We start from the raw sequence: 25,577 nt of genomic DNA, 5'->3' as shown, positions 1-25,577 counted from the left end.
AAGGGAAGTCAGGACAAAATCTTTAGCTGAGATTAAAGGGATTGTGTAGCTGCACTTGGTGCTGAATTGCTCTGTGCTGGCTCCATTGCTGGACGTCTGCCTTGTCAGCATCTGCACGGCCTCCTGTGTCCCAGCAAATGAATAGCCAGCCATGCCTGAGCAAAGCAAAAGCAAACAGGAGCGCACTGCCTGATTAATGTTTGACTTCATTAACTGCAGTGCTCGTGCTGTTGACATTGCCCCGTAGTCCTGGTTGCTGCTGGCTTCCTCCTAACTAGGTGTTCTCAATTGAATAAGCCATTGGGATCCATACGAGCTTGATCCACCACTTGCTGGGACTTTGGTGTGGTGTTTTTGGGCATGCTCTGCAGGAAGAGGTGGCAGATTTGTTCCTCTCTTGGCGCTGCTTTTGAGCGTGCTTTTGCTGTCTTCTATGTTCTAACCTGTGTTTTGTTCTGAGGCCCTGGCTGAAGCTGGACACAGAGTAGTTTTGCTTCTATAACTCTTTGCAGTCAGGTTAGCATGGATAACTCTTTTAGTGAAATGCTGCTGCTGACCTTGCAGTGTCCCTGCTGCAGAAGGTGGCTATGGCAGGGGACCTGGTGATTTGGATCTGTCTGCAACCTTGGATGTCAGGAGGGCTGTGTGTGTGTGAGAACCAAATGGGGGGAGATGCTGTTGTCTTCTATCTTCACTCTCTCAGGAACAGCAATTGCAATGGGATGGATTTGTGCTGGTCTCCAGTTAAAAGAAGTTAGAAATGCTTCTTCCCATTGGGCTTTTTTCTTGTCTAAGGCCCATAGAGCTGCATGTTGTAGAATCTTGGGATCACTGGATCGTGTACCCATCACACATCCATGGGGCTGTAGAAACTGCGTGACCTTTCCAGGGATCCTGAATATGTTGGCAAAGAGGAAGATGTGGCAGGAGCCACGTAGATCTGCTCTCATAGGAGCTCTGCACACTGGGTCATGGCACTGCTGGCCATGTCACTAGGGGGAAAAGCAAGGGAACGTGGTTATTTTGGGAGGTGGTTTGGGTTTCTTTTGGAAATCCCAGACCAGAGCCTAAGCCCAGACCTCACTGCCTGGTCAGTTTGGTCTTTTGTTTATTTTTCTTGTAATGTAATTAGAATCTTGCAGCTTAAAAGACTGCATATGTCTATGGCACTGCAGTATTTGTCTTCCCAACATCTCTGATCTCCTGCTGTCCAGACGTGGATAATAAAAAGACATGCATAAAACCCCTTTTCCATGGTGTATTCTCTGAGGGGTTATGCAAACCCTGCTCTATTCTGCAAGCTAAACATCCAATCCTCCTTGCCTCTGCCCTCTGCTGCTATTTAATAATTAAGCCAAATTAGAAATTTTAACCCTGAGAGGCTCAAGCACTGCTTGGGACTCTGGGATGAAGGGTACAGGACAATGTGAGCAGATGGGTGAACAGGGAGAGCCAGCAGAGAGAAGCCTAGACATCCTAGGGTCACTCAGGCTGCAGAATGAAGATGGTAGGCGCTCTGCTTTCTTCCAAAATCTGCATTTGTGCTTGCTTGGTGGCTCTTCCTACTGCAGGTGGACATCTTATCCCATGAAGTTCTCTGTTTTTTAAGTGCCCTTGACTGCTGCAAAGGGTGCTCCTCATCCGCCCTTCTTGGAGTTTTTCACTGGAGCCCCTCTAGTTTCCAAACCAAGTTTTCTGTCATTCTCTGCAGGAATGTTTTCCCCCTTCCTCTGTAAGTCACAGACACTTCTCAAACTCAATCACAGTTCCCATTTGCTTGGATCTTGAAGATGTCACATCTGGAGTGCATCTCTTACGCTGAGTTGACTACTTATTTTAAAGGGACACTTCCTGCTGTTGTTACAACTTAGGTCTAGGGTACTGTAATATTCCTTGGGCAGACAGCTCATGTTGAGGGGCTTTTATATGTATCTTCAGTCTTGGGGTCATAGAAACATAGAATTATTAAGGTTGGCAAAGATCATCCAGTCCAACTGTCAACTCATCCCACCATGCCCAGTAAACCACATCCCTCAGTACCACATCTGCCCTTTTCTTGAACACCTCCAGGGATGGTGACTCTACCACTTCCCTGGGCAGCCTGTGCCAATGCCTCACCACTCCTGAGAAGAAATGTTTCCTAATATCCAGCATAGGTAATAGCAGTTCCCATTTCCCTGTCCTGCAGCTGTGCTAACTCAGTTGGTCTAAGAGGAGTAAAATATAGTAAAATACAGGAGTAAAATAGACATCTTTTTTGTACTTCAAAAGAATAATTTCTTCCTACATCTGTCTAGTGCCCGATCAAAGCAGTATCTGTTAGAAATATGGATCGTAACTCAGAAGTGACGGACGCCAGTGTTCAGGGTCACCACGTAATGATTCTGAACACAGGACTCAAACAGGGACAGCTTCTCTCTTCTGCTGCTCTCTCAAGGATGGCCTCTTTTGAAAGGGGAATGCCTGTGCAGGGAGTGCTCATCCCATTGCCTCTCTATCTGTCATAATAAAGGTTATTAAAAGCCGACATGACCATCCTGGGCATCCCTGCAGAGTGAATCCTCACTAACTCACAGGACAGTCTTGCCAACTCTGCAGTATGATCTTGATTTTATTAAATATTTGCTTGACCAGAAAGGCAAAGCAGAACAGGGTAAACATGCCTAAAGTAAATGTGAAATGACCTTTGTCTGTCCTTCAACCAGCACCTGTGGCTGATGTGGTACGGAGGGCAGAGGGAGGTGGAGGGGATCACGCAGCTGCTTTGAAATTCTGGCTGCTGTGAGAAGTCTGAAATATTTGGGGTGGCATAAAAGTGGTGGATGCTCTAGAAGCCCAGACATACCCTTTCCACTATCAGATCTAATCAGTTTACAGGTCAAAAGAAGACAGATTTTTTTTCTTTTTGTTATTCCTTGAAGTAAATTTTTCCATTCCTCTGGCACACATTTGAAAAAGCTGTGAATCCCAGCCCTGTGTCACTGCCACATCTTCCTCCCTGCTGGGATTTGCAAACAGCAGTCTTTCTCTTGCCTTGCCTCCTCCTTGCTGGCTGTTGTCACCTTTACTCAGCAAATTACACCCCTCAGTCCAGCAAAGGCACTCTGTGAGAAGTGATAGGCCAGTGGTCTGCAGAAGTGCATTCAAATCACAAGGGTATTTGAAGCTGGGATTTGATTTGTTTCACTTTTAATAAGCAAAAAGAATTCTGTGGAATTCTGATCTGGATGTTAAAGAAGGAGAGGGGTAATACCAGCGTGCCTTGGCCTGGCCACCTGTAACAAGGGTTGTGTAATCAGCAATCAGCAAAAAGCTTGGCTGGCAAAACTCAAGGCATTGAGAATCCATCTTCCATGCGCCTCAGGTTGTGCCAGGGGAGGTTCAAGTTGGATATTAGGAAAAATTTATTCTCAGAAAGAGTGGTGAGGTATTGGCACAGTCTGCCCAGGGAACTGATGGAGTCATCATCCCTGGAGATGTTCAAAGAAAGGGTAGATTTGGCACTGAGGGACATGGTTAGTGGCCATTGTGGGTATGGGTTGGAGGTTGAATTTAGAGATCTTAAAGGTCTTTTCCAACCCTAGTGATTCTGTGATTCTCTGAAAGCTTCTCTTGGTATAGAATCAACCTTGAAAAGGAAGAGGAGCAGGGAGCAGGTGAATGTTTTGAATGGAAGGATGTATTCCCACAGCTCAAGGTCAGGATGTGGTGAAATCCCCTATGGCTCACATCAACTCTGGTTAAAAGCTAGGAGATTTAAAGTGACTGACTAGTGCAAGAAGGCCCCTTGTTTTTTGGGGGGGAATCACCAGAACAGTCTCTGGGTTGTCAGCTTTTGTACATCATGGACCTTGAGACTTTATCACTGCTAATAACTGGGCAGGTCCTTTCTTTTCAGCCTTCTGAAATGCCCCACAGAACTGTATCTTTTATTTAGACAAGGTTGTCTCGGCTTTGCAGGGGGTGAAGAGCAGCGCCATGGTAAGGACCAGGGGAGGGCTGAGGGAGCTGGGATTGTTCAGCCTGGAAAAGAAAAGGCTGTGGGTTGACCTCATTGCAGTTTCTCAGTACCTAAAGGGAGCCTATAAACAGGAGGGGAGCCAATTCTTGGAAAGGGTAGATAATGGCAGGATGAGAAGAAATGGTTTTAAGTTGAAGGAGGGAAGGAAGATTTAGATTGGATGTCAGGGGGAAGTTCTTTACCAAGAGAGTGGTGAGGTGCTGGAACAGGCTGCCCGGAGAGGTTGTGGATGCCCTGTCCATCCCTGGAGGTATTTAAGGCCAGATTGGATGGGGCCCTGGGCAGCCTGGTCTGGTATTAAACGTGGAGGTTGGTGGCCCTGCATGTGGCAGGGGGGTTGGAGCTTGATGATCCTTGAGGTTCCTTCCAATCCAGGCCATTCTATGATTGTATGATTTTATGATGGAGAAGACATGGTGCCCAGTTTGCTTTATGCTTGGCAGCGTGCCCCTTGTAGATGTTGCTCTGAAGTTTGGCACACCACAACTCCAACATCTGTACCCCAAGCTGGACTGGCATGAGGCAGCTTTGATCTGGAAGCCACAGAGAGCTTGGTCAAACAGTCCTGCTCAGGACCAGCGTCTCCCTGAAAGGATGTTAATGTCAGACCAGAGTTGGCTTCTTCCTGGCAAACTTGAAGAGTCACAGGAAAGCTTAGCAGCCATCTGGGCATATCCCTGCAGACAGGTCCCTGACCTTCTCTAGGCTTCATTTCCTCATCTGGAAGAGCAGAATAATAATCCTTCTCCTGTCCTGTCTTAACAAATACACAGTTGGGTCAAAACTGGCAGTGCAAACAGTAATATTGCTTGATGCTTCTGCACTATTCTGGCTTCCAGTGAGTTTTTGTGCTGTACCATGGGGCGCATGTGCGTGTAGTAGAGGTTAAAAGGGCACTGATTTATTATTCTGCTATGTAATTTCTGCTCTTTCTACTAGCATCTTCTCTTTCAGGAGGACTCCCTTTGTGCTGGTTTTAAGTAGAGAGCTCTGAGGCGAGAAAAGGAGGATTAGCAATTAAATATGCTCTGATGATGGCATGGTTGTGAAGGAGGGAGGAGGAAGAAATACTCCATAGTAACATACTTTTGTTTTCTCTTCTCTTTGCTTTTAGGACAAAATCTGCCAGGGAATTGGTGTTTTGAAGACACTTACAGCTTCCAATCCTCATTCCCTTGGGAATACAAACATTTCTAAATATGTCACCAGCCATGTGGAAGTGGACTTGCCTGGTTTCTCACCTCCTGTTATCTGCTACAGTGTCACCTCTTGGTAGACAGCAGCCTCCCCACCCAAAGAGGCCCTTCATCACCTTCACTGGAGACCAAACGGAGGGGAACTTCAACCATTTAGTGGTTGATGAAAGGACTGGGCACATTTACCTGGGAGCTGTCAACAGGATCTATAAACTCTCCAGTGACCTGAAGGTCCTGGTGACCCACCAGACTGGTCCTGATGATGATAATCCCAAATGCTATCCTCCCAGGATAGTCCAAACCTGCAATGAACCCTTGACACCCACTAACAACATCAACAAAATGCTCCTCATAGACTACAAGGAGAATCGATTGATAGCCTGTGGGAGTCTTTACCAGGGCATCTGTAAGCTTTTGAGGCTGGATGACCTCTTCAAGCTGGGAGAACCCTTCCACAAGAAGGAGCATTACCTCTCCGGCGTGAATGAGAGTGGCTCTGTTTTTGGAGTCATTGTTTCTTACAGCAACATGGATGACAAGTTGTTCATTGCCACTGCTGTGGATGGCAAACCTGAGTATTTCCCCACTATCTCTAGCAGAAAGCTTACTAAGAACTCTGAGGCAGATGGGATGTTTGCATACGTTTTCCATGATGAGTTTGTGGCATCTATGATCAAAATCCCCTCAGACACCTTCACCATCATCCCTGATTTTGATATCTACTACATCTATGGCTTCAGCAGTGGTAACTTTGTTTATTTCCTAACTTTGCAGCCTGAGATGATCTCACCACCTGGTTCCACCACAAAAGAACAAGTTTATACCTCTAAGTTGGTCCGGTTGTGCAAAGAGGACACAGCTTTCAACTCCTATGTTGAGGTGCCCATTGGCTGTGAGAAGAACGGGGTGGAATATCGGTTGCTCCAGGCAGCCTATTTGTCCAAGGCTGGAGCCATTTTAGCAAGGTCTTTGGGTGTTGGCCCTGAGGATGACATCCTCTTCACAGTCTTCTCTAAGGGGCAGAAAAGGAAGATGAAGTCCTTGGATGAATCTGCTCTTTGCATCTTTGTCCTGAAAGAAATCAACGATCGCATCAAAGACAGGCTGCAGTCCTGCTACAGGGGAGAGGGGACATTAGATCTGGCCTGGCTCAAAGTCAAGGACATTCCCTGTAGCAGTGCGGTAAGTCTAGCCTTTAAACACCCACATTTGACCTCCTCACGTTCTTGCTGAGTTTAAAGTGTGCCTCAATGGTTGCAGTAGGGAGTGAAGAACTGAGCCTGCCTCATCCCAGTCTTGGTTTTACCTCTGGCTCATGACACCATCTAATCTAACCAGCCCATGCCCCAGTTTACTCGTGGTCAAGTTGAGGAAGGCATCACTTTCTGACCTTCCCAGGAATTTTATGTTTGTTGATGGAATAAGCCAAGAGGCCTTGAAATCTTTGGGAAGGATTGTCCTGCTCTTGTTATTTCACAGTGAAATTCATTAGGGGTGAAATCACGCTCCCTTCTGCAGTATTGGCTCAAGCATAAACCAAAATAAGACTTAGATAACCTTAACTGCTTGTGCTTATTTTTGTGTCTGATGGTGGAATTTTATCTCCCTAGGCTGGAGTTGAGGCAGGATTTTTTCCGGGAGCTTTGTGAAAGCAGTACTTCATTTATTCTGGGGCTGAGTAGCGCTGATCATTAACCATCAAAGTCCCTTGTCTTCCTCCTTCAAACCAGCTCTACACTGTCTGTGCACTGGAAAAAAATTAAGGCCTGGCTACAGATCAAGGATTAAATGCTACAACATATAAGGGCAGGACAGAGGAAGAGGTTGGTCTACCTGACCTACAAATGGTCTTAAGAAATTCTCTTAGTTTATTCCACCAGTTCACTAAAGTGTCATCGCAGAAATCTGCCTCAGCCCCACCAATACGTGGCTGGCTTTGATACCATGCACAGAAATCAGCATTACAGTCGGCACTGCACCCTGGCTGCTGTAATAGCTGCCTCTCTGGGCTTTGATTTCCATCCTTAATTAGTTCTTTCAAGTAAGAGGCAAGTTCAAGTCTGAGCAAAGGGAATATGGAGAAACACCAGAGCGCCTTCCTGCCGCATAATCTCATAGCAGAGTCAGGGCTCAGTATATGGGATTGCTCATGCTTTCCTTTGTACTCAAGCATCCTTTGCTGGGGAATCCCTGCTGTTGTTCCTTTGCAGGACAAGGGCACACTAAGAGGAATGCAGATGGAAATATCACTGCAGGGAGACCGATCCTGCCTTACCCTGTCCTAATTTTCCTTTGCACAAGCACAGCATTGTGTGACCTTGCACTGCTCTCACAGTTCTACACTGAAGTTGAGGAGGGACAAGCCCTTTGGTTTGGTGGGATCCCTTCTGTCTAGACCTCTGCCAGCAGCAAACCCCCTATGGGTTCACAGAGAGAAAGACTGTGCCTGAATCTGGCTTTGATTTTTTTTTCTTTTGTTTGTTTGTTTGTTTGTTTGTTTAGCCTCAAGGCCTCCACACATTCAAAAAGCTGCCTTTAGATTTAAGCTGGAGTTTCCCACTGGAGTTACTTTCCCAGGCTGTTAAGCCTTTCCATATATTTGCAAATCTGCTCCACTTGTGCTCCATACTAATGCTTGCAGCACAGGACCTCTCAAACCAACAGTTTTGAAATCCCTCAATCACCTGTCTTCGTGGCTTTAGAAAGGGGAAAAAAGGCCAACATTGTCCCTTGGGATGAATCTGGGATATATTAGAGCAAATTTGGAGGGACGGGACTGCAGAGACTGGGGAGAGGACAACAAATTGGGGTCTGTGTGGCACAGCAGGGAAAACTGTAAGAGCATCTTTGTGACTGTGAATCAGAGATGCTAATGCATCCCATCTGGAAAAAGAGCCCGGAGATCCTTGAAGAGAAAATAAGAGTCTGAAAAGTGTAACTAAGTGGGCTGTGCTCTCCTTTAATGAGTCTACTTAGAGCTGCTGGCAAGCCCTGCCTGAGATCAGCTGTGTTGCCCGAGGGAAGAGGTATTAGTGACTTGGCTGCTGTAAGGGCTGCAGAGTCCAGCTGCTAAGCTTGGAAAATATTTGATGGTCGGTGAAGTATTTTGGAGCCTGGACATATGTCCGTGAGGGCCTCATCTCTGTTGCTGATGGATGTCCTGCTTGCCAGCAGTCCACCAGCACTGCTGCTCTGCCTTTTTGCAAGTGGATTGGAACAGCTATAAAACCAATTATAAAGCTACCAGCGTGACTTTTCATATGTTTTTATTATTATTATTATTATTAAATGTGAATATCAAATGTGTCTCTGCTAGTGCAGGATAGAAGCCTAACCTGCCCATGATAAAGGGTGGACTTGAAGTTCAGCTCTGCTGCCGTGTATCCAGCAGCCAAAATCCTACAGATACAGCTGATATGCTACTCAGTGAGCAGATGGGTAAAGAGAAGCTGTGGGAAACCCTCACTGAGCATCACAGAGAAACACTGTAAGAAGACATATGCCAGTCCTTCCTTGAGATACTTACTCTTGGACCCTGGAGTTGGGCTCATCACACTGTCCTTGCACCTTGGTCAAATCTGGTCTGGGAAAGACCAGAGATGAATGGACAATCCTTGATGTACATTCCTCTCCTGTGGTATAACTATCCTCCTCTTAAACTTCAGCATAAAAAAAAGATGGATTTTTATGTCTGGGCAGTTGATTTGCAAATTCACCCTTGTGATGAATAGTTGCAGGTAATATCTCTGGTTCTCCTCTCTGTACCTTGCAAATGCAGAATAATGACTTATATTTAAACAGTACTCTTGACCCCAAATGCTTAGAAATTCATAAAATCAGAGAAAAATGAGACTGTGAAAAAAAAAGAATCTTATGAGGTCATCTGATTTGCCCTCCTGCCTTACTTATAACATTTCTGACAGATGTTTGTCTCACCTGTTCTTAACCTCCAGTGAGGCAGGCTCCCCTCTCTCCCTACATGATCTATCTCTGCTGCTAGGAAGCTTTCCCTCACTTTTAATCTCATTTCCTGATACTGGAGCCATTACGACGTACACAGCCTTAGAGAGCACCTTTGTTTCCTTTGAGCATCTACAAGGAATGATGTGTGCCACCAAAATGCCAACTCTTTTGTGGTTCGTCAGTCTAAATTCAGCAAGTTTCTGAAGAAAGAGTGGTGGGGTATTGGAGCAGGCTGCCCAGGGAGGTGATGGAGTCACAAACTCTGGAGGTGTTCAAGAAGAGGGTAGATGTGGCACTGAGTTTAGAGTGATCATAGACATATGTTGATGGATTGATCAGTGGTCTTTCCAGTCTTAATGATTCTATGATTCTGTGGAGCAGAGAGAGATAGGCTGTATAGATATGCAGAGTATTGGCAGATGGAAAGGCTGCTCTAGCGTGAAAAGGATGTTTGTTTTTTTAAGCAGAAAATGATCTTCATGTTGGATAAAAAAGACAGTGATTTAAATACACATCATGCTGTATCAACATGCTGAATTTTTTTTTAAAAAAGAGGCGGCTCGAGAGGAGGATAGAGTTGGGAATGGGTCATTTCGGTACTGGTTTTGATCATTGATAGATTTGTTGGCTTTTTGTATGATGAAACAAGATTTGCAAGTGGGCACATTTTGAAGCCCAGTGGAAATTACATTATTGGGATGCGCAGAAGTTGAACCTTAGGGAACAAGCAGATGAACTGCTATGTGGGACATGTAAGGATGAATGAAGAAGAGGAAGATACTGGAGACTGCCTCTAGGGAACTGTGAATGTGCCAGGGCCTGCTGGGGAGATGTGAGAAGATCAGGGATCCTTGGTGGACCTTGGCTTGCAATAAATTCTCATAGAGTCATACAATGGCTTAGGTTGGAGTGGACCTTGAAAACCATCTTGTTCCAACCCCCCTGGCAGCAACACACTCACACAGAATGCACTGTTAGCGTGCAATCCTAAGTGTTAGCTTAGGAGCTGGTTGCAACCCTGATCCCAGCCTGATCTGTCTCACAGCATCACCTGCTGCTCTGCAGCCTAACAATCTGCATTCCCTGAAATGAAAAGGTGTCACTTCCACCACTGCAGCTTTTACCGGATACACAGTGCGAATATCTGTCTGAGATAATCAGAATGTCTGTCCCCAACTATCGCCTGGCTTCTGCCTTTTGCCGGTATTTTCTTTTCCTTTTGGCAGGAAATGGAGTTTGACTGTTTAAAGTACTGCATTCAATCTCTTCCTGTTTTTCATGGCAATGTTGTCAGATGGAGGAGAAAAGAAATGTTTTTTGAAGTTGGCGAGCCAACAAAAGGCTTTGTGTAAAGACTTGGACAATATTTTTCCAATGCTTTGTTAATAGAAGGCAGGCAAGGTGGGGCATTTGGAACTGCCTGACAAGTAACTCAGCTACAAAAGCTTCTGCTTCTGATAATCCAAGCCACATCTAAGTCATTAATTCACCCAGACAGTGGTAACGGTTGCCTTGTTCCCTATTTGTTCTCTGTCTCCTCCATACATATATACTCCTCATGTTGACTTTGCTCTCCTACTCCCTCCTGATTTACCTATTAACCCTTGCCCAACCCAGGTCCTTCATGCCCACCAAGCTTTACCCATGAGGTTCAGACAGATATGGAAAGAGGTTGTAGAGTGCACATTGCTGATTCATCTCAACACTGTTCTCCATGTATGGCTGTCAGATGTGTCTGCACTGGCTTTTGTGTGCCTAGGAGATTTGTGTTATCAGAATGAGCACCTCACCTCAGGATGAATGCTGCTTGGCCCTTGAGACTGATCCATACATCTTAGGCTCTCTACTGCTCCATACCATCAGACTAGAAGAGGCCTTTTCTAGCTTGGTGTAAAACAAAGACAGTTTGACTCCTGGTGAGACAACCATTGATGATGAGGCCATAATTTTCCTATCAAAAAACTTCCAATATTTTTGTCCAAACAAACAGTTTCATTATTTTCCTCTTCAACAACACTAAGATGGCAAGAAGCTTTACTTCTGTTTTACAGGAGTTAAGGCACAGTAAAACATGACCTGCTGCTTGGTTGCAGCTCAGGAACTCCTGAATCCTTGTGTTGCACCCAATATTCTCAACTGTTGCAAGAAGACGGAATAAATCTTTACTACAATCATTTAAAAATGACTCGCTGAAAAGAAAAAAAAAAGTCTGTTTCAAAGAAAAATATCACTTTATCAATCAAAAAAACTTGGAATTGTCATTCCCATAATAGGGAAAGGTTGGGGTGAAAGGCAGTGTTAACTCTTGCTTAGTCCTAGGGGAGAGGAGCACGTGGATAGAGGTCCATGCAGTGTTGATGCCTTGACATTTTGAGAGCATGCTGGTTTCTCCTGGCGGCACTGTCCAGTACATGAGCCTGCCACTTTCCTTGGGGAATGACTCACAGTCACAGGAACAAGCTATCGGTTTCATGAGGCCTCATCATGTCACTGCTTGCCAGCAGGGCTATCCTAAGTAAATCTGTATGAGGTCACTGCTGCTCATGCTCATACAATAGGGTTTTTTGTTCTGCATGGATATACCATGCAGAAAAGCTTTGCAGATAAGCTTTTAGCCCAAATTACATAGACTTAAGTTTCTCATCTGAAGAGCTCATGGTCAGCTGAAGACCATTCTTGGTCAACATTTAACAGTGCTTTCCTCTTCTTCCTCTGGAGATGTAAGCAAGAGCAAGAGCACCCCCCAAAAAAGTCAGAGTGCAGCTTGTGTAGAAGCATGGTCTCAGAAATACAGAATTTCCTCTCTGGCAATGCCTACTGGATACTCCGAGATGGAGCAAACAAGCTTTTTACTGTGTGCTCTGTATTTGTTTAATTGGCCACATCAGTTTGTGTTGGATTGTAGTGTATTTGTGAAGCGTTTTGCTGGAGGGACTCACTGAACCCAACAATTTTGGTAATAGTTAACCAGCATTTCTGCCATCGGTGGGAGCTGGAGGGGATGAAGGGGTTAGTTGGGATGCAGGGTGGACAAGGGTTAAGGTGCTGGCTTAGGATTTCTGCAGCTGAGCTGTCATTTGAAAATCTCCCCATGAACCTTCCCTCTCCTCATTCCCCCATCTCTTTCCCAATTGTTGCCTCCTCTATAAAGCAGTGCTCTGGGAGTGAAAGACCCATAATTGGAGAAAAATGTCATATTGTCATACTATATGAGGTAGCTCAGGCAAAAGCAGAGCAAGGAGCTCTCTCCAGTGATGTGGCTGTTACTTCTCATGAATATTGACTGTGGTGGAAGTCACCAGAGATGGCTGAGGCCATGCTCTTCAGATTAATAGGGAACAACTGAATTCAGACCTCTAGTCTCTGAGACTGAGCAATGTCCTGGCCCCTCTGTAGCTGGAATTAGGAAAGTCTCCCCATCTCTTCCACTGTGATGTGACCATTAGATGATTAGCACTAGTTCTTGTCTAGCAAGCATGGTGTTTAAGGCCTGGGTGTAGTTGTTGCCAACTTCCTGACTTCTGGACATCCTCCAAAGCCTGTGCCCACCAGCAGGTGGATGTGCGTATGTCTAACCTAGATATAGATGGCCCTGTTCATTGCAGGGGTTGGACTGGATGACCTTTAAAGGCCCATTCCAACTCAAACAATTCCATGATTCTATGATACTAAAATCTGATCAAAACTCATTTGCAGAGGCTTTGTAGGCATTACATGGGATCATCTTCACTTTTTGTTGGTTCTGGTCTTTTTTCCCAACTTTGGCAGCTCTGAGGGAGAGAGAAACAAAAAGTCTTAAGCATTTGCATTAACAGAAGCTTGCACTTAAGAGCTGTAAATCAGGGCCTAACAGAAAGCAGAGGATAATTATGTTTAAGGCAATAAGTGTGTTCCTCAGTACCACTAAGATCATCCAGTCTTGATGTCTATCCATCACCATCATGCCCACTAAACCATGCCCTTGAAAGGATACCTCCAGATCAGAAATAATGTTGGCTGTAATTAATTGCCCTCCTTCCAGAATGCTCATTATTTGTGCTGTAATTATTTGAGAAACCTCTGGGAAAAAACAAACAAGCAAACAAACAAAAAAACCAACCCGACAACATCCTGCATGGAACCATTTCTTTACTTCCCACGCATCAGAGGAAACCCTATGCCTTTAAGAGGCCGGGTGCCAGCCCCGTGCACGCTGTGCTGTTCTCTCTTGGATCCTCACGTCTGCCTGACCCTGCTCACACAAAATGTTCATTGAAGACAGAGCAGGGCCCAAGCCTGCTGACTAGCTGTTGTGTCTGAGATATTTCAGTCACTGCTCCCTCCCCCACTATCATCCCAGCCCTGGACTCTGCCTGCGCAGCTCAGCATCACTCAGCATCTCTCGGCATCCCTCAGCATCATCTCTTGCTCCTGCTGGACTCCAGATAGATGCTGTCACAGGAGAGCGAGGTGCTGGCTTCCACATTGCTGCTTCATGCTCCTCGCCACATGGACGATTATTTTTATTTCTGGGAAGTGATCTTTGCTGCTTTCCCTGCCAGCGACCCAGGCTGTTTTTCTCTGCGGTTGAGCCCTGCGGTCACATGCGGCTCAGCCTTGCATTTTCAGAGTGCTCCAGATGATCTCTTTGCCTTCGCTTCCACGCCGGGTGATCACATCCCTGACCTCGGATTGCCTCGCCAGGAGATTGCCTTCCAGGCCGAGGGGAATGCTTACACAACGTTAAAAAGAAAACAGAAAAAGAAAGAAGCTGCATGCAAAAGAAAAATCCTGCATGAGCCAGAAGCAAAGTGATTTCGGCTCCCTGCATGACACCAATGCTATTTAAAGCACCTCCGGACTGGGGGCAGCTGGGGTTTGTACAATACCCGTTCTGTTGAGGAGGGGGTCATGGCTTGCTGGATTCAGCATTGCTTTTGGGACAAATCATGCACAGACCCTTTCTTCCTTGCGTGATGCAAGTGGAGTTGTCGGGGTGAAAAACAGTGCAGGGTCTGTCTTCGTGCTTAGGGAGTCAGTGAAGATGTTTAGCCTCTGGGAACAGCCTCATGCACATGTCTGTCTTGATTTTCTATTCCAACACATGTATAACATAGGGCATTATTTTTGTTCCTGAAATAAGCATGTTTCCACTTTTACCTGAATTGTAATGTATCCCCAATATATCAGTCAGCTTAAATACAGATGCTGCACTTCTCTACCATGAACATACGAGCAAGATGTGAGGGCGGGGGATGCTGTTGGGTTGGCTATTAGGAAATTGAGGCTATTGAGAGGATGGGTTGGCTATTAGGAAAAGTTTCTTCTCAGAAAGAATGGTTGGGTACTGGCACAGGCTGCCCAGGGGGGTGGTGGAGTCACTGTCCCTGAAGGTGTTCAGGAAAATGGCAGATGTAACACTGAGGGACACGGTTAGTGGGCATGGTAGAGAGGGGTTGATAGTTGGAGTAAATGATCTTAGTGATCTTTTCCAACCTTATTTTTTGATTCTGTGTGCCCAGAGTGAGGCTGGAGTTGGAGATGTGGGTGTCATGTACTCATCTATGTATGAACCATCCTCTTCAGAACTGCTCCCTTGCACAGATGAAGATCAAGAAGTGAAGGAGTATCACCTCACTGTGCTTGCTGAAACACAGACCTTTGTTGTATCCCTCTCCTGTAGGGAAAGAATGCTCTCACACTGACCCTTCCTGAGAGTACACTGTGATTTTTCTGAGTGTGTGTGAGATGCTGCATTATAGAATCACAGAATTAAAAAGATTGGAAAAGACCACTAAGATTATCCAGTCCAGCCATCAACCCATCACCACCATGCCCTCCAAACCATACACCTTAGTGGGGAACCCTTGTATTGAACATGTCCGGTGACGGTGACTCCACCATCACCCTGGGTAGCCTGTTTAATAATTAAAGTAGTTACAGAAATGCCTGAAACACAGGAAAGGTGGGACACCCAGGTATATGTGCATCAAAGTGGTAATGCTGTGGGCAAACAGAAGGACTTATGTTTCCTCCATGCATTACCAGAGCTGGCATTGCTGACAGAACATGTGGGTGACATTAGATCAGTAGGAACAACATCGCATTTTCCCTGTTTCAATGTCATTACCCCATCTTTGTCACTGTTCCAAAATATAATAGGATTTGTTCAGCTGATTTATTCTGTAAACAAGTGATATTAGCCAGGCATCTATTCAGAGAGTGGGAGAGGCAGAGCGAGGGAATATGCAGAAGGGAATAATAAAAACGTGCTGCTCCTAATGAGGGAATGACCCAGCACTTATCAGTGGGTCGGGGCTATTGGTCGGGATCCGACGTCAAGAAACAAAGGGCTGTAATTGTCATGGCATCCCCGCTTCGGAGGGCCATCCACTGCACAGCCCTGCTTTCAAATGCAAAGAGTTGGAAGCAAAAGGCTTGAGTGAATTATACAGAGGCTGACACAAGCGCTGCGCTCTGCATTCCTCAAGCACTGAGATCTGCACCGATAGAGGCAGCAAGTGGGGGATGTTGGTTTGCAGAACTCGAGTGCTGTATTTTGTTGTTTAAAGTGACAACCGGGCTCCCTTGCATTCATTTTCCGTCAGATGATAAAACCAGACACAACTCAATTCTCCCTGATGCAGATGCGCAGCCCTCGGCTCTTCATTATTTGGTGAGCAACCCAAGGTCACTCATAGAATCATAGAATCATTAAAGTTGGAAAAAACCACTACGATCATCCAGTCCAACTGTCAACCCATCCCCACCATGCCCACTAACCATGCCCCTCAGTGCCACATCTGCCCTTTTCTTGAACACCTCCAAGGATGGTGACTCCATCACCTCCCTGGGCAGCCTGTTCCAATGCCTCGCCACTCTTTCAGAGAAGAAATTTTTCTTAATATCCAACCTCAACCTCCCCTGACACAACTCTCACATCCAACAGAGCACTTTCCCCGTGCTGAAGACCAACAACACATGCAAGTTGTTCATCACAACGCTTAGCTTACCTTTGTGGGACCGTGGTGAGGATTAATTAATGCTTTTAAGCAGCTCTGGGATCTCTGGGAGGTGTCGCCTGCATGCAAAGCAGCATTGTTGTTTCATTTGTATAGCGCTGCTGGTGCACGTGGCACTTTGCAGCCCAAATGATAATTTTGACTGTGGAACAAAATAATAATTATAGTAATTAAGGGAATGTCTGGTGGTGCCGACACGAGGGAGGCAGCTGGACTCTATTCGGCAAGGTGCTGGTGTGCATCAGTGGAATAGGAATAAGGAGTGCCTGGCAGCTGCCAGAAATGCTCCATCTGAGCTCAGATTTAACCATTCTGTTGCCAACAAGTATTGGGGGATAATGGGTCAAGCATGTGAAAGAGAGGATAAGTCAGCAAGTCTTCCTACACCCTTCAAAGTTGAATGTGACAGCAGTGATGTTTGCAATGGAGACCTTACCAGGGTCCTGCAGGGTGGATTTTTGTGGCCTGGTGAAGATGAATGTGAGAGATGAATGTGGGGAATGTCTCCTTGTTAGGTATCTCTATTACATGGAGACACCTGGGAGAAGTTATGACAAGGATGGTCAGGGTTACAGAGGCATATAGAGGGTAGAGCTCCACTCTCTTCTTACACCTCTATCAATACTGCTGTTGATGGAATTTGTGATGTAACAGCCTTTAGCTGATCATGGAAATCCAATGTCCTTTAGGACAAAATGCACTTCTCTCCCAAAGGTGACTTTGCCTATCTAGACAAACTCTTTTCACTCTGTACAGACAAAACCATTTTGTACAGAGAAAACCTTTTCACCTAAGATTTTCCTGTGACTTTTAGTCCCCAGGGGAAGTCAGTGCAGCTGTGTTTCAGGTGCGTAACACAGCTTTGCAGCTGGAATATGTTCTTACAGAAGAGCTCTAGCAGCTTATTTGATCAATACTTCACTTTTGAAAAATCCCTAAATGCTTATTTACCCAATAGACCATGGTAGTTTCAAAAGCAGAGTCTCCACACTCAATAATCTCTTTTATTGGGGGTGTGAAAAATTTTAAGTGAATTTTTTAAAGCTCATGGAAAGCGGCAAGCTGAGAGCTGCAGAGATCATATTCCTCTCTTTATCCTCATCCACACGGTTCTGCATCCTCTCAGCCCACATAGTGAACTTTTTTTTGGGACTGCAGAAAAGCTCAGCTTCCTGTTACAGCACATTTTCTGCTCTTTAGGTCCCATCCACTCTTCCCGTGCACAGACACAGTTCCCAACTGGGAGTGAAGGAACCTCAGTGACCACACAGCTCAGTGATCTGACTTTCAGCCCAGTTGCATAGCTTGTTGTGCTAATATAGAGATTTGGAGTAGTACTGCCAGCATTTTTGTGTGAGTGCTGTGCAAAAGAGAGGCTTGGCTGACATAGCAATGATGTATGGGACTTGGGATGTGCAGGCCACTACGAACCAGAGTGGTTGTGCTGTCTGAATTTGACAGTCTGCATTGCTTCTGGAGTGCTGTCCCTCTTCCCTGCCTGTACCAGTTTCTTGGGCTCTTGAAATATCCCTTAACTTAAAATATCCAAACAGAGGGAGTGAGGCACTGGAACAGGTTTGGTAGTGGATGCCCTGTCCCTAGAGACATTCAGTGTCAAGCTGGATGGATTCAGAGGAACTTGATCTAAATGTAGACGTCCCTGTTCATTTCAGGGGAGTTGGACTAGATGACCTTTAAGGGTCCCTTCCAATTCAAACCATTTTATGATTCTAAATATCCCACTGAAATATATTCCCAGGTATCTGAATCGGTTCTGCACTGCATCTTGTATATCCTGGCATCATTTTTCCTTGGCAGACACTTGGAGTTGAAGTTGATGAAGGATCTTAAAGTGGAGGTTATATGAGTACACCATCAGGGTGCTGTTTGCCAGTAGCATGGATTCGTTAACCTGGAGGTGTTTCAGGCTGGTAATTGCACCTTTACTTGTAATAGTAGGAGTATGTTCTCTGCAAGCGGACTAAAAGTCAGTATGTCATTTTGATGATGTCATTTTGATGATGACAGTATTGATGACAGTATTTCAGGTTGGATATTAGGGGACATTTCTTCTCCGAAAGAGTGGTGAGGCACTGGCACGGGCTGCTCAGGGAAGTGGTGGAATCACTGTCCCTGGAGGTGTTCAAGGGAAGGGCAGATGTGGGACATGGTTAGTGGGCATGGTGGGGATGGGTTGAGAGTTGAATTGGATGGTCTTAAAAGTCTTTTCCAACCTTAGTGATTCTGATTTTGCATTTGGCCTGGGAGCTTGCATATCAAAATTCTATGATTTTTGAGAAGCACATAGTCAGTACTTTTGGGGGCATGAATTGTTTCCCTCAGACAGCTCAGTGCTGCCTCCAGGACTAAAATGCTGCTGTGAGCAGCCCCATGCCAGCAGTAGGACAGTGTGTATAGCAAAAGTGGGAACCAGAGCTGGAGAAAAAGCAATGGGCTGAAAAGCATCTGCTGTTGTTTCTTATGGATTCTGTGGCTGCAACACTGGGTCTGCAGCAACAAATAATAAGAAGAAACCTATTGCCACTGTTGCTTAAATTTTGCAATTTTTTGGATCTAGAATACGTGTAGGAGTTCACTGATCAATGTACATTGTGCATATCTTTTGGCACACAAATCATTCCAAAATTCAGAACTCAGAGGATGCTAAATTTATGGCAACAATTACTTCTTACTAATAACCAACCAGCTCTGCTGAGCACAAGGCATGAAGACTAAAGAATTCTATTGGTCTCCATAAGGAAGGCAGACTCCTCTTCAGGAAATTGCAAATTTTACGATGTGGAGGTAGATGGTAGATGGGAAGCCTTATGCTCACAGTACAGAAAGAACGTTAATGCAGGCGTAACAAGTCTGTACCATGTTAAGATTCTGCAGCACTCTGGAAACTTGACACCAGTCCTTGAACTGATGCTTAAACTGTAGACCTAAAAACCAAATGCTTGTACAAGTTCAAGTCAATTTGGGTAACTGGTCTTGTGATCCTGAATTATGTTTGAGTGAAAACCTATTAGCAGAGTGGGTGCAATTTCCCTGTAATTGGTGAAGTTACTGTAACTGCACTGTCATTTGTATATGGTGACATGTAATTGCGTGGTAACCACTGCTCTGGTTGCACAAGTAAAAGCAGTGTGCAATTATAATGTATTTCCAAATGCTGGCTCTTCATATAGTTTTCATTGTATCACCAAGCACCCTGGAGAAACGGTACTGGATATTTTTGTGTGTCGTTAGAATGCAGGCTTACTGCTGAAGAGCGGGTTGGTTGGTGATCTGTTCCATTTCAGATGGTGGCCCAGAGTTCACATCCTTTTGCCCACAAAATTTCCTCAGAATTTCAGACGATAAAGGTCTATGGCTGTTGATGGTCACTGGGCAAGACCACAGCTTTCTTCTGACCCACTGTCAGCAACACATGTGATGGGAAGGCATTAAATTATGTGAATGATGTGGCACGAGGTGAACATCAGAAGAGCTGTCTCCATCCTGCACCTGGATCTCATGGCTAGACACAACCAATGGGCTGATATTGATACGTGAAATCTGATGGTCCTGCTAAAGTTCACAGCACAGAAACTGGAGAGAAGGACATAGAATCATAGAATGGCTAAGGTTGGAAGGGACCTTAAAGATCATCAGATTTCAAGCCCCTGCCATGGACAAGATTGCCACCCTGTCTCCAGGGATGAAGCATCCAGAATCTCCCTGGGCAGCCCGTGCTGAGGCCACACCACTGAGTAAAGAATTTCTTCCTAACATATAACCTTTGTTTCTCCTCTTTTAGTTTAAAATCAGTTTGCCTTGTTCTATCACTAGGTTGGATGGACCAAACCCACTGGTCTCAGCGGAATCAGAAGGGAGAGCTAGAGGCAGCATGGTTAGAAGCAGGAATGTTGCTAGAAATGCAGGAGAGCAGAAGCAATCCAGCTTAAGGAAGGCAGGGTGCTAATGCCAGAGTAAGGACAAACGAGCACCTAAACCAGAAGGTTAACCAAGTAGTGAAGCCCATGCTGATGGTATCATGAGGCTATTCAGAGAAGCACAATCCTTGGGAAGCAAACTGCTGCTGCAGAAGTTGGAGTTTAAAGATCTGTGGTTTGCAGGGAGGTGGTTTGCATCATAGCAGGCGGGGGGGAGAGGGAGAAGTGGGGGGTGAAACCAGATAATCATTGTGGTCCTTTTCAACCCAGGCATGATTCTATGATTCTACAATTAGCAGCCCTGCTGGAGGGGGATATATGGTTTACCCCCACTTCAGGCATTCTAGACCCTAAATTCCATTACTTGCATCTGTACATATACCACAAAATTCCTGGTGATAGATTTTCCTAGAGCTTCTATCTCCCTACATTTTTAAACACCCTATGGAGTATGACACACCCTCAGCAGGAAGCTCAGTCTTTGCTGATGAGAAGATCTTGCATTCAGGTGATGAAAAGACTTTGGGACCTTGAAAAGATTCAATTAAATATCGCTGTTGATTTCTTACTGCTGTTGGCTCCCTGGTCCTGCTGGCAGCTCAGGCAGCTGTAATGTATGCATTCCCTTCATCATCTGAAGTAGCCAAGCCTGAGATAACAAGAGTGAGAAGCCAAGTATCTGCCACTATACAAAGACAAGGCTGTTAGGTATTAGCTGTAAATCAAAGGCGAGACTTGGCTGTTGGGACAGCCTTCATCCCTGGTGAGGCTGTGGAATGGCTTTGGAGCCTGCTGAGATATCTAAAAAAGGCCCTTGTGCTTTGATTGGGAAGGAAGATTGCATCCGAGTGAAAGTAAAGAGGATGGCTGATCCTTCATCAAAGCTTTTCCCCAAATGTGCGTTGGGCTGTATTTGATTATAAGAGGCTGCTTCAGAGGCCAAAGGCTAAAGCACAGAACCACAGAATCATAGAATCATTAGAGTTGGAAAAGACCACTAAGATCACTAAGTCCAACCCCAATTCTTCCGAACCATGCCCACTAACCGTGTCCCTCAGTGATACATCTGCCCTTTTCTTGAACATCTCCAGTTTCTCCTAATATCCAACCTCAACCTCCCCTGGTGCAACTCTCATCCCATCTCTAGTTACCAGGGAAAGGATGCCGACCCCCATCAACAGATGTTTAAGTGACAACAGCAGCTCAGTAGGAGCACTGCTTGCACTGCTTCCCTAATAGCTGGCACTTCGGCCCTTTTTGCAGTGCCAAATTGCTCATTTCTGCTGGGAAATCAAATGGAATTGGGGAAGGACATGTTGTAATTAGAGTTGTGACCCTTCTGCTGAGTTTGGGGGGCTCAGTGAATCTCTAGAGGGCTGAGCCAGCACCAGCCTTGTTAAAACCATCCTATCCAGAAAAGCTTGGATCTGTTCAATATCTATTTGATAAGCTTAATCCTGGAGAATGCAGAAGCCTGCCAGAATGCTTCTGTAAATCAGGCCCATTCTTTGCACATCCTTCCTATCTCACTGGCGAACGTGACACTTGGCCATGGTGTCACTGCTGCAGATGTAACTTCTGGTGTTAGGAATGGACAGCAACCTCTCCACAGCTGAATCCCTACTGTGCATCAGCTTGAGATGGAGAGGCAGCTGGTGGGACTTGGATGCCCTGGGAGCTGCCAATCACTCTGTCATAAAGATATTTTGGATACGTAGAGCACCTAATAAACCTCTGTTTAGCAGCTTCCCTGGGGCAGAGGGGCGGTGAGTAATATTCCCTCATTAGCAGGTGGAATGTGATATGGGATGATGGTTTCACTCCAGCTGGTGATTGGAACTAGATGATCTTAAGGGTCTCTTTCAACCCAAACCATTCTGTGTTCTCAAAAACTTGTTCCTTCCAACTGCCTGAAAGCTCCCAAGGGGAGGTGGTGGAGTCACCATGCCTGGAGGTGTTCACAAAAAGGGCAGATGTGGCACTGAGTGATATGGTTAGCAGGCATGGTGAGGATAGGCTGATAGTTGGACTGGATGATCTTGGAGGTCTTTTCCCGCCTTAATGATTCTACGATTCAATCAAAAAATCCTCCTCCTTTTCTGAGTTACCTACAGACTACGCTGTGAATTTCAGAGGTAGACTTTTACTGCTCGAGATGCAAGGATTGCTTCCTGTCTCCTCAGATCTTCCCTTTGACCCTCTCTGATACTCCAGCTGCTGCAACAGCCATGTTGCAGGCAGAATGAATTCATGTTCTCATCTCCACTTTCACTCTGGAAAGTCATTAACATGAAATTGCCAAGTGGAGAAGCTCCAGAGAGTTTAACGTGGCTACTTTATATTGCCGTTAGGAGTGTCTGGAATTGAAAATAAACCTGGGTTTGCAACTCTTGACTGTTTCATCATAAATCCAAGCTTCCTTATGTGCTTCTCTTTGCTGAAGAAGATGACTGTATTTCTGCCTTTACAAAGATGTAGCGCATCAAGCTGAGAGCCACAGCTGCACAGAAGCTGGCTGATGTTTATTTGCAGGCTTTCACTTGCTGGCTTTTTTTTTTTCTTTTCTTTTTTTTTCTTTTTTGCTTGTTTGTTTTTTTCATGCAGACGATCCTCAGAGGAAGCAACCCCAACATGTTACGTGATGTCGTGGTTTTGCGATGTTTCTGTTGTCGGTATTCCACATCATAACATCATGTAAAGCATTGGGAGTTAAAGAGTTAATGTTCTGGTTCTGTGGACCGTCGTTTCTGGGTGCTTTGTTCTCGAAGGGGCAGGGGAGGGGCTTCATTCCCCGGAGGACTTTGTGCCCAGATGAAGCAAGGTGGAGGCAGCTCACCAGCCCCTCGCGTTGTTCCGTGCCGAGGAGCACACCAGGCTTTAGAGTAAGGACTTCAGTTTGGATACCCTCTCATTTTGTTTCATTCGTTGGCCTCAATTCCACGTGTATCGTGTTGTATTTTGTTATCTTGCATTCTGAGATCATATTTAGTAGTAAATTAACGTCTTCGTCCTCAGATCGTTGCAGTTGGCTCGGTTTTTAGACCCATTTCCCATCTCCCTGCCCATCCCCCTTCTGCCCTTTCCGCGGGCGCGCCCCACAAGTCTCCTGCCTCGTTGGTCACTGGCCTGTAAACCGATCACACTTTTTTTTTTTTTTTAACTCTTTCTTTTTTCACACAGAGGGTGGTGAGGCACTGGAACCGGCTGCCCAAGGAGGTTGTGGATGCTCCATCCCTGCAGGCATTCAAAGCCAGGCTGGATGTGGCTCTGGGCAGCCTGGTCTGTGACCCTGCACGCAGCAGGGGTTTGAAACTGGATGATCATTGTGGTCCTTTTCAACCCAGGCCATTCCATGATTCTACGAAGGTCTCAGATAAAAAGAAAAAAAAAATCATGGTCGTTCTTTAGTGATTGAAGAAAATTAGATAAATTTATTGTCCACTGAATTATTGCCTTCCTAAGCCTTGGTCCAGAAAAATGTTTTAAACTTAGCTTCAGATGTGTGAGAGTGGTCTCACTGATGTCAGCAAAGTCTGATTTTTTGGGCAGTTTGTGCTGTGATGTTTGGAGTTTCATCTTTATTTTGCTCTGTGGGATCTTCACACTGGGAACTTGCATTAACCTTACTTTCCAAATTGTGCAGTGAGATAGGATAGAAGAGTTGTTCTTGTGATTTTGCTGTTGTCCTTCTGCAGCACTCTGAAGTTGAAGGAAGCACCTTTGCAGATAACTAGATGTTATGAGCTTTCATATCCAAGGATCATATCCATGGAGACACTCAGGATCAAGTTGGATGTGGCTCTGAGCACTGATCGAGCTGTAGGTATCCCTCATCATTGCAGGGGAGTTGGATTAGATGTTCTGTAAGTGTCCCTTTCAACTCAAATCTTCTTTGATCCCACTGGAGCATCCGTCTGATAGCCTGTTGAGTTCTAATACAGTAGATGTCAGGGCTTAGGCAGCAGCAAGCAACAGTCAGGCATTTTCTCTGGTCTTTGTGAGTCTGTGGTTTTCCTCAGCAAGCACAATAAAGCACCAGTAAAGCTGTGGAACCTTCACCTTCTCCAAGGACTTCAGTGAGTGCCTCTTGTGAGCTGGGTGGAGTTGAATAATCTCCATTTCACAGGAAGGAAATAAGGACCCATTGGAAGAAAGGTGCCCTGGCCAAACAGTGTGAGAGAAAGACCCATAACTGCATGAGTGAACTAGCTCCAGGAATAGAAAGTGTGTGCAGGCACTACTATAATGTATAATCCTTAGCGTGATCCCTATTGCTGACCAGGGTGTACATTAGTGCTGCTTCCAAGATGTATCATGGATGGTGCTGCAGCTTTTGGAGTCAGATAACTGGATGGGAGATACAATTTAGGTTTCATAGATGTGAGTCACAGTAGTGAGTGTGAGGGCCAGAGAACAGGCCATGGTCTATTTGCTAGTGTGGACTTATCTCAGTGTTTTGTATTGTGGATCCCTTAGTAATGACACAAATGCTTTATTTTTGGCAGAATTAGAAACATTTAAGACACTTTCTGCAGACTTTCTCTTTGATTGCTAGGTCTTGACTGGTAAAGCAGTAGGAAAAAGACTTAAAATAATATATCCTGCTGGGCTTCAAGAGAAGCAAATTTCCAGTGCTCCTTCTGTCTATAACTCATCAAGAGACTTTGGACAATTTTTTTCCACCTGTGTATTCCTCCAGAGCTGCCTTTGTCATTGATTTGTCAGCCTGCGTAATGGTGTCCCTGATGAATGAATGCTTCCAAGATGGCTTAAGAATTGTTGGCTTCAGTTTTTCATATTTTCTTTGTTGTTGTTTCATAGCTGTTAACAATTGATGACAACTTCTGTGGCCTGGATATGAATGCCCCCTTGGGAGTATCATCTATGGTGCGAGGGCTCCCCATTTACACTGAAGATGGAGACAGAATGACATCTGTGATCGCTTATGTCTACAAGAACCACTCCCTAGCTTTTGTGGGAACCAAGAGTGGAAAGCTCAAGAAGGTAAGACCAAATGTTGTCCTCTAACTCAGATTTTTCACATATTTATGGAGATTGGCGGTGTTGAACGGAATGTGAGCGCAGACCTTATTGTGAGGTGCATCACCTGCTTTGAGGATAGCACATGTTTCAGTTGGCAAAAAATTGTGTTCCACCCACAAGGGCTGAGTGCTTGTTCTGAAGGAAAAGTGTTTTCATCAATAGACAGCTGTGTCTGAATGATAATGAGCGTTACGCTTATGGAGCAACCATGGTTGACGCCACATAAATAAATACACTCTTTATTGAATTTGAGCTTCTGTTCCTCACTCTGTGTTCTCAAAAAATATAAAAGCCTGTTGCACGGCTGTAGCTCTGTGGTGTAACAGCTGCTGTAGTTCATCATGTACGGCAGTAATACAGAGCCTGAGAGTTGGAAGCTTTGTTGTGCTTTTAGTAGGTGCTCTTCTTAAGTCAA

The 25,577-nt window shown here is 45.3% G+C and overlaps 1 protein-coding gene across 1 annotated transcript in view; it reads left to right on the top strand.

Annotated features, from left to right (window-relative positions):
* Positions 1 to 5,220: 5,220 nt before the first annotated feature.
* The window catches only part of PLXNA4 (plexin A4), a gene marked incomplete at both ends in the record, with an annotated part of 402,235 nt that continues 381,878 nt past the window's right edge, over positions 5,221 to 25,577 (top strand). Inside the window, 2 exons of the mRNA XM_079549350.1 lie at positions 5,221 to 6,399; positions 24,941 to 25,123. Coding sequence (XP_079405476.1) covers positions 5,221 to 6,399; positions 24,941 to 25,123 — 1,362 coding nt within the window. The remainder of the gene's footprint in view (positions 6,400 to 24,940; positions 25,124 to 25,577) is intronic.

This window comes from Tetrao urogallus (genome assembly GCF_951394365.1).
Source record: "Tetrao urogallus genome assembly, chromosome: 1".
NCBI classification, from domain to species: Eukaryota; Metazoa; Chordata; class Aves; order Galliformes; family Phasianidae; genus Tetrao; species Tetrao urogallus.
The sequence above is the reverse complement of the archived record's forward strand: the minus strand, read 5'-3'. Positions and strand labels throughout refer to the sequence as shown.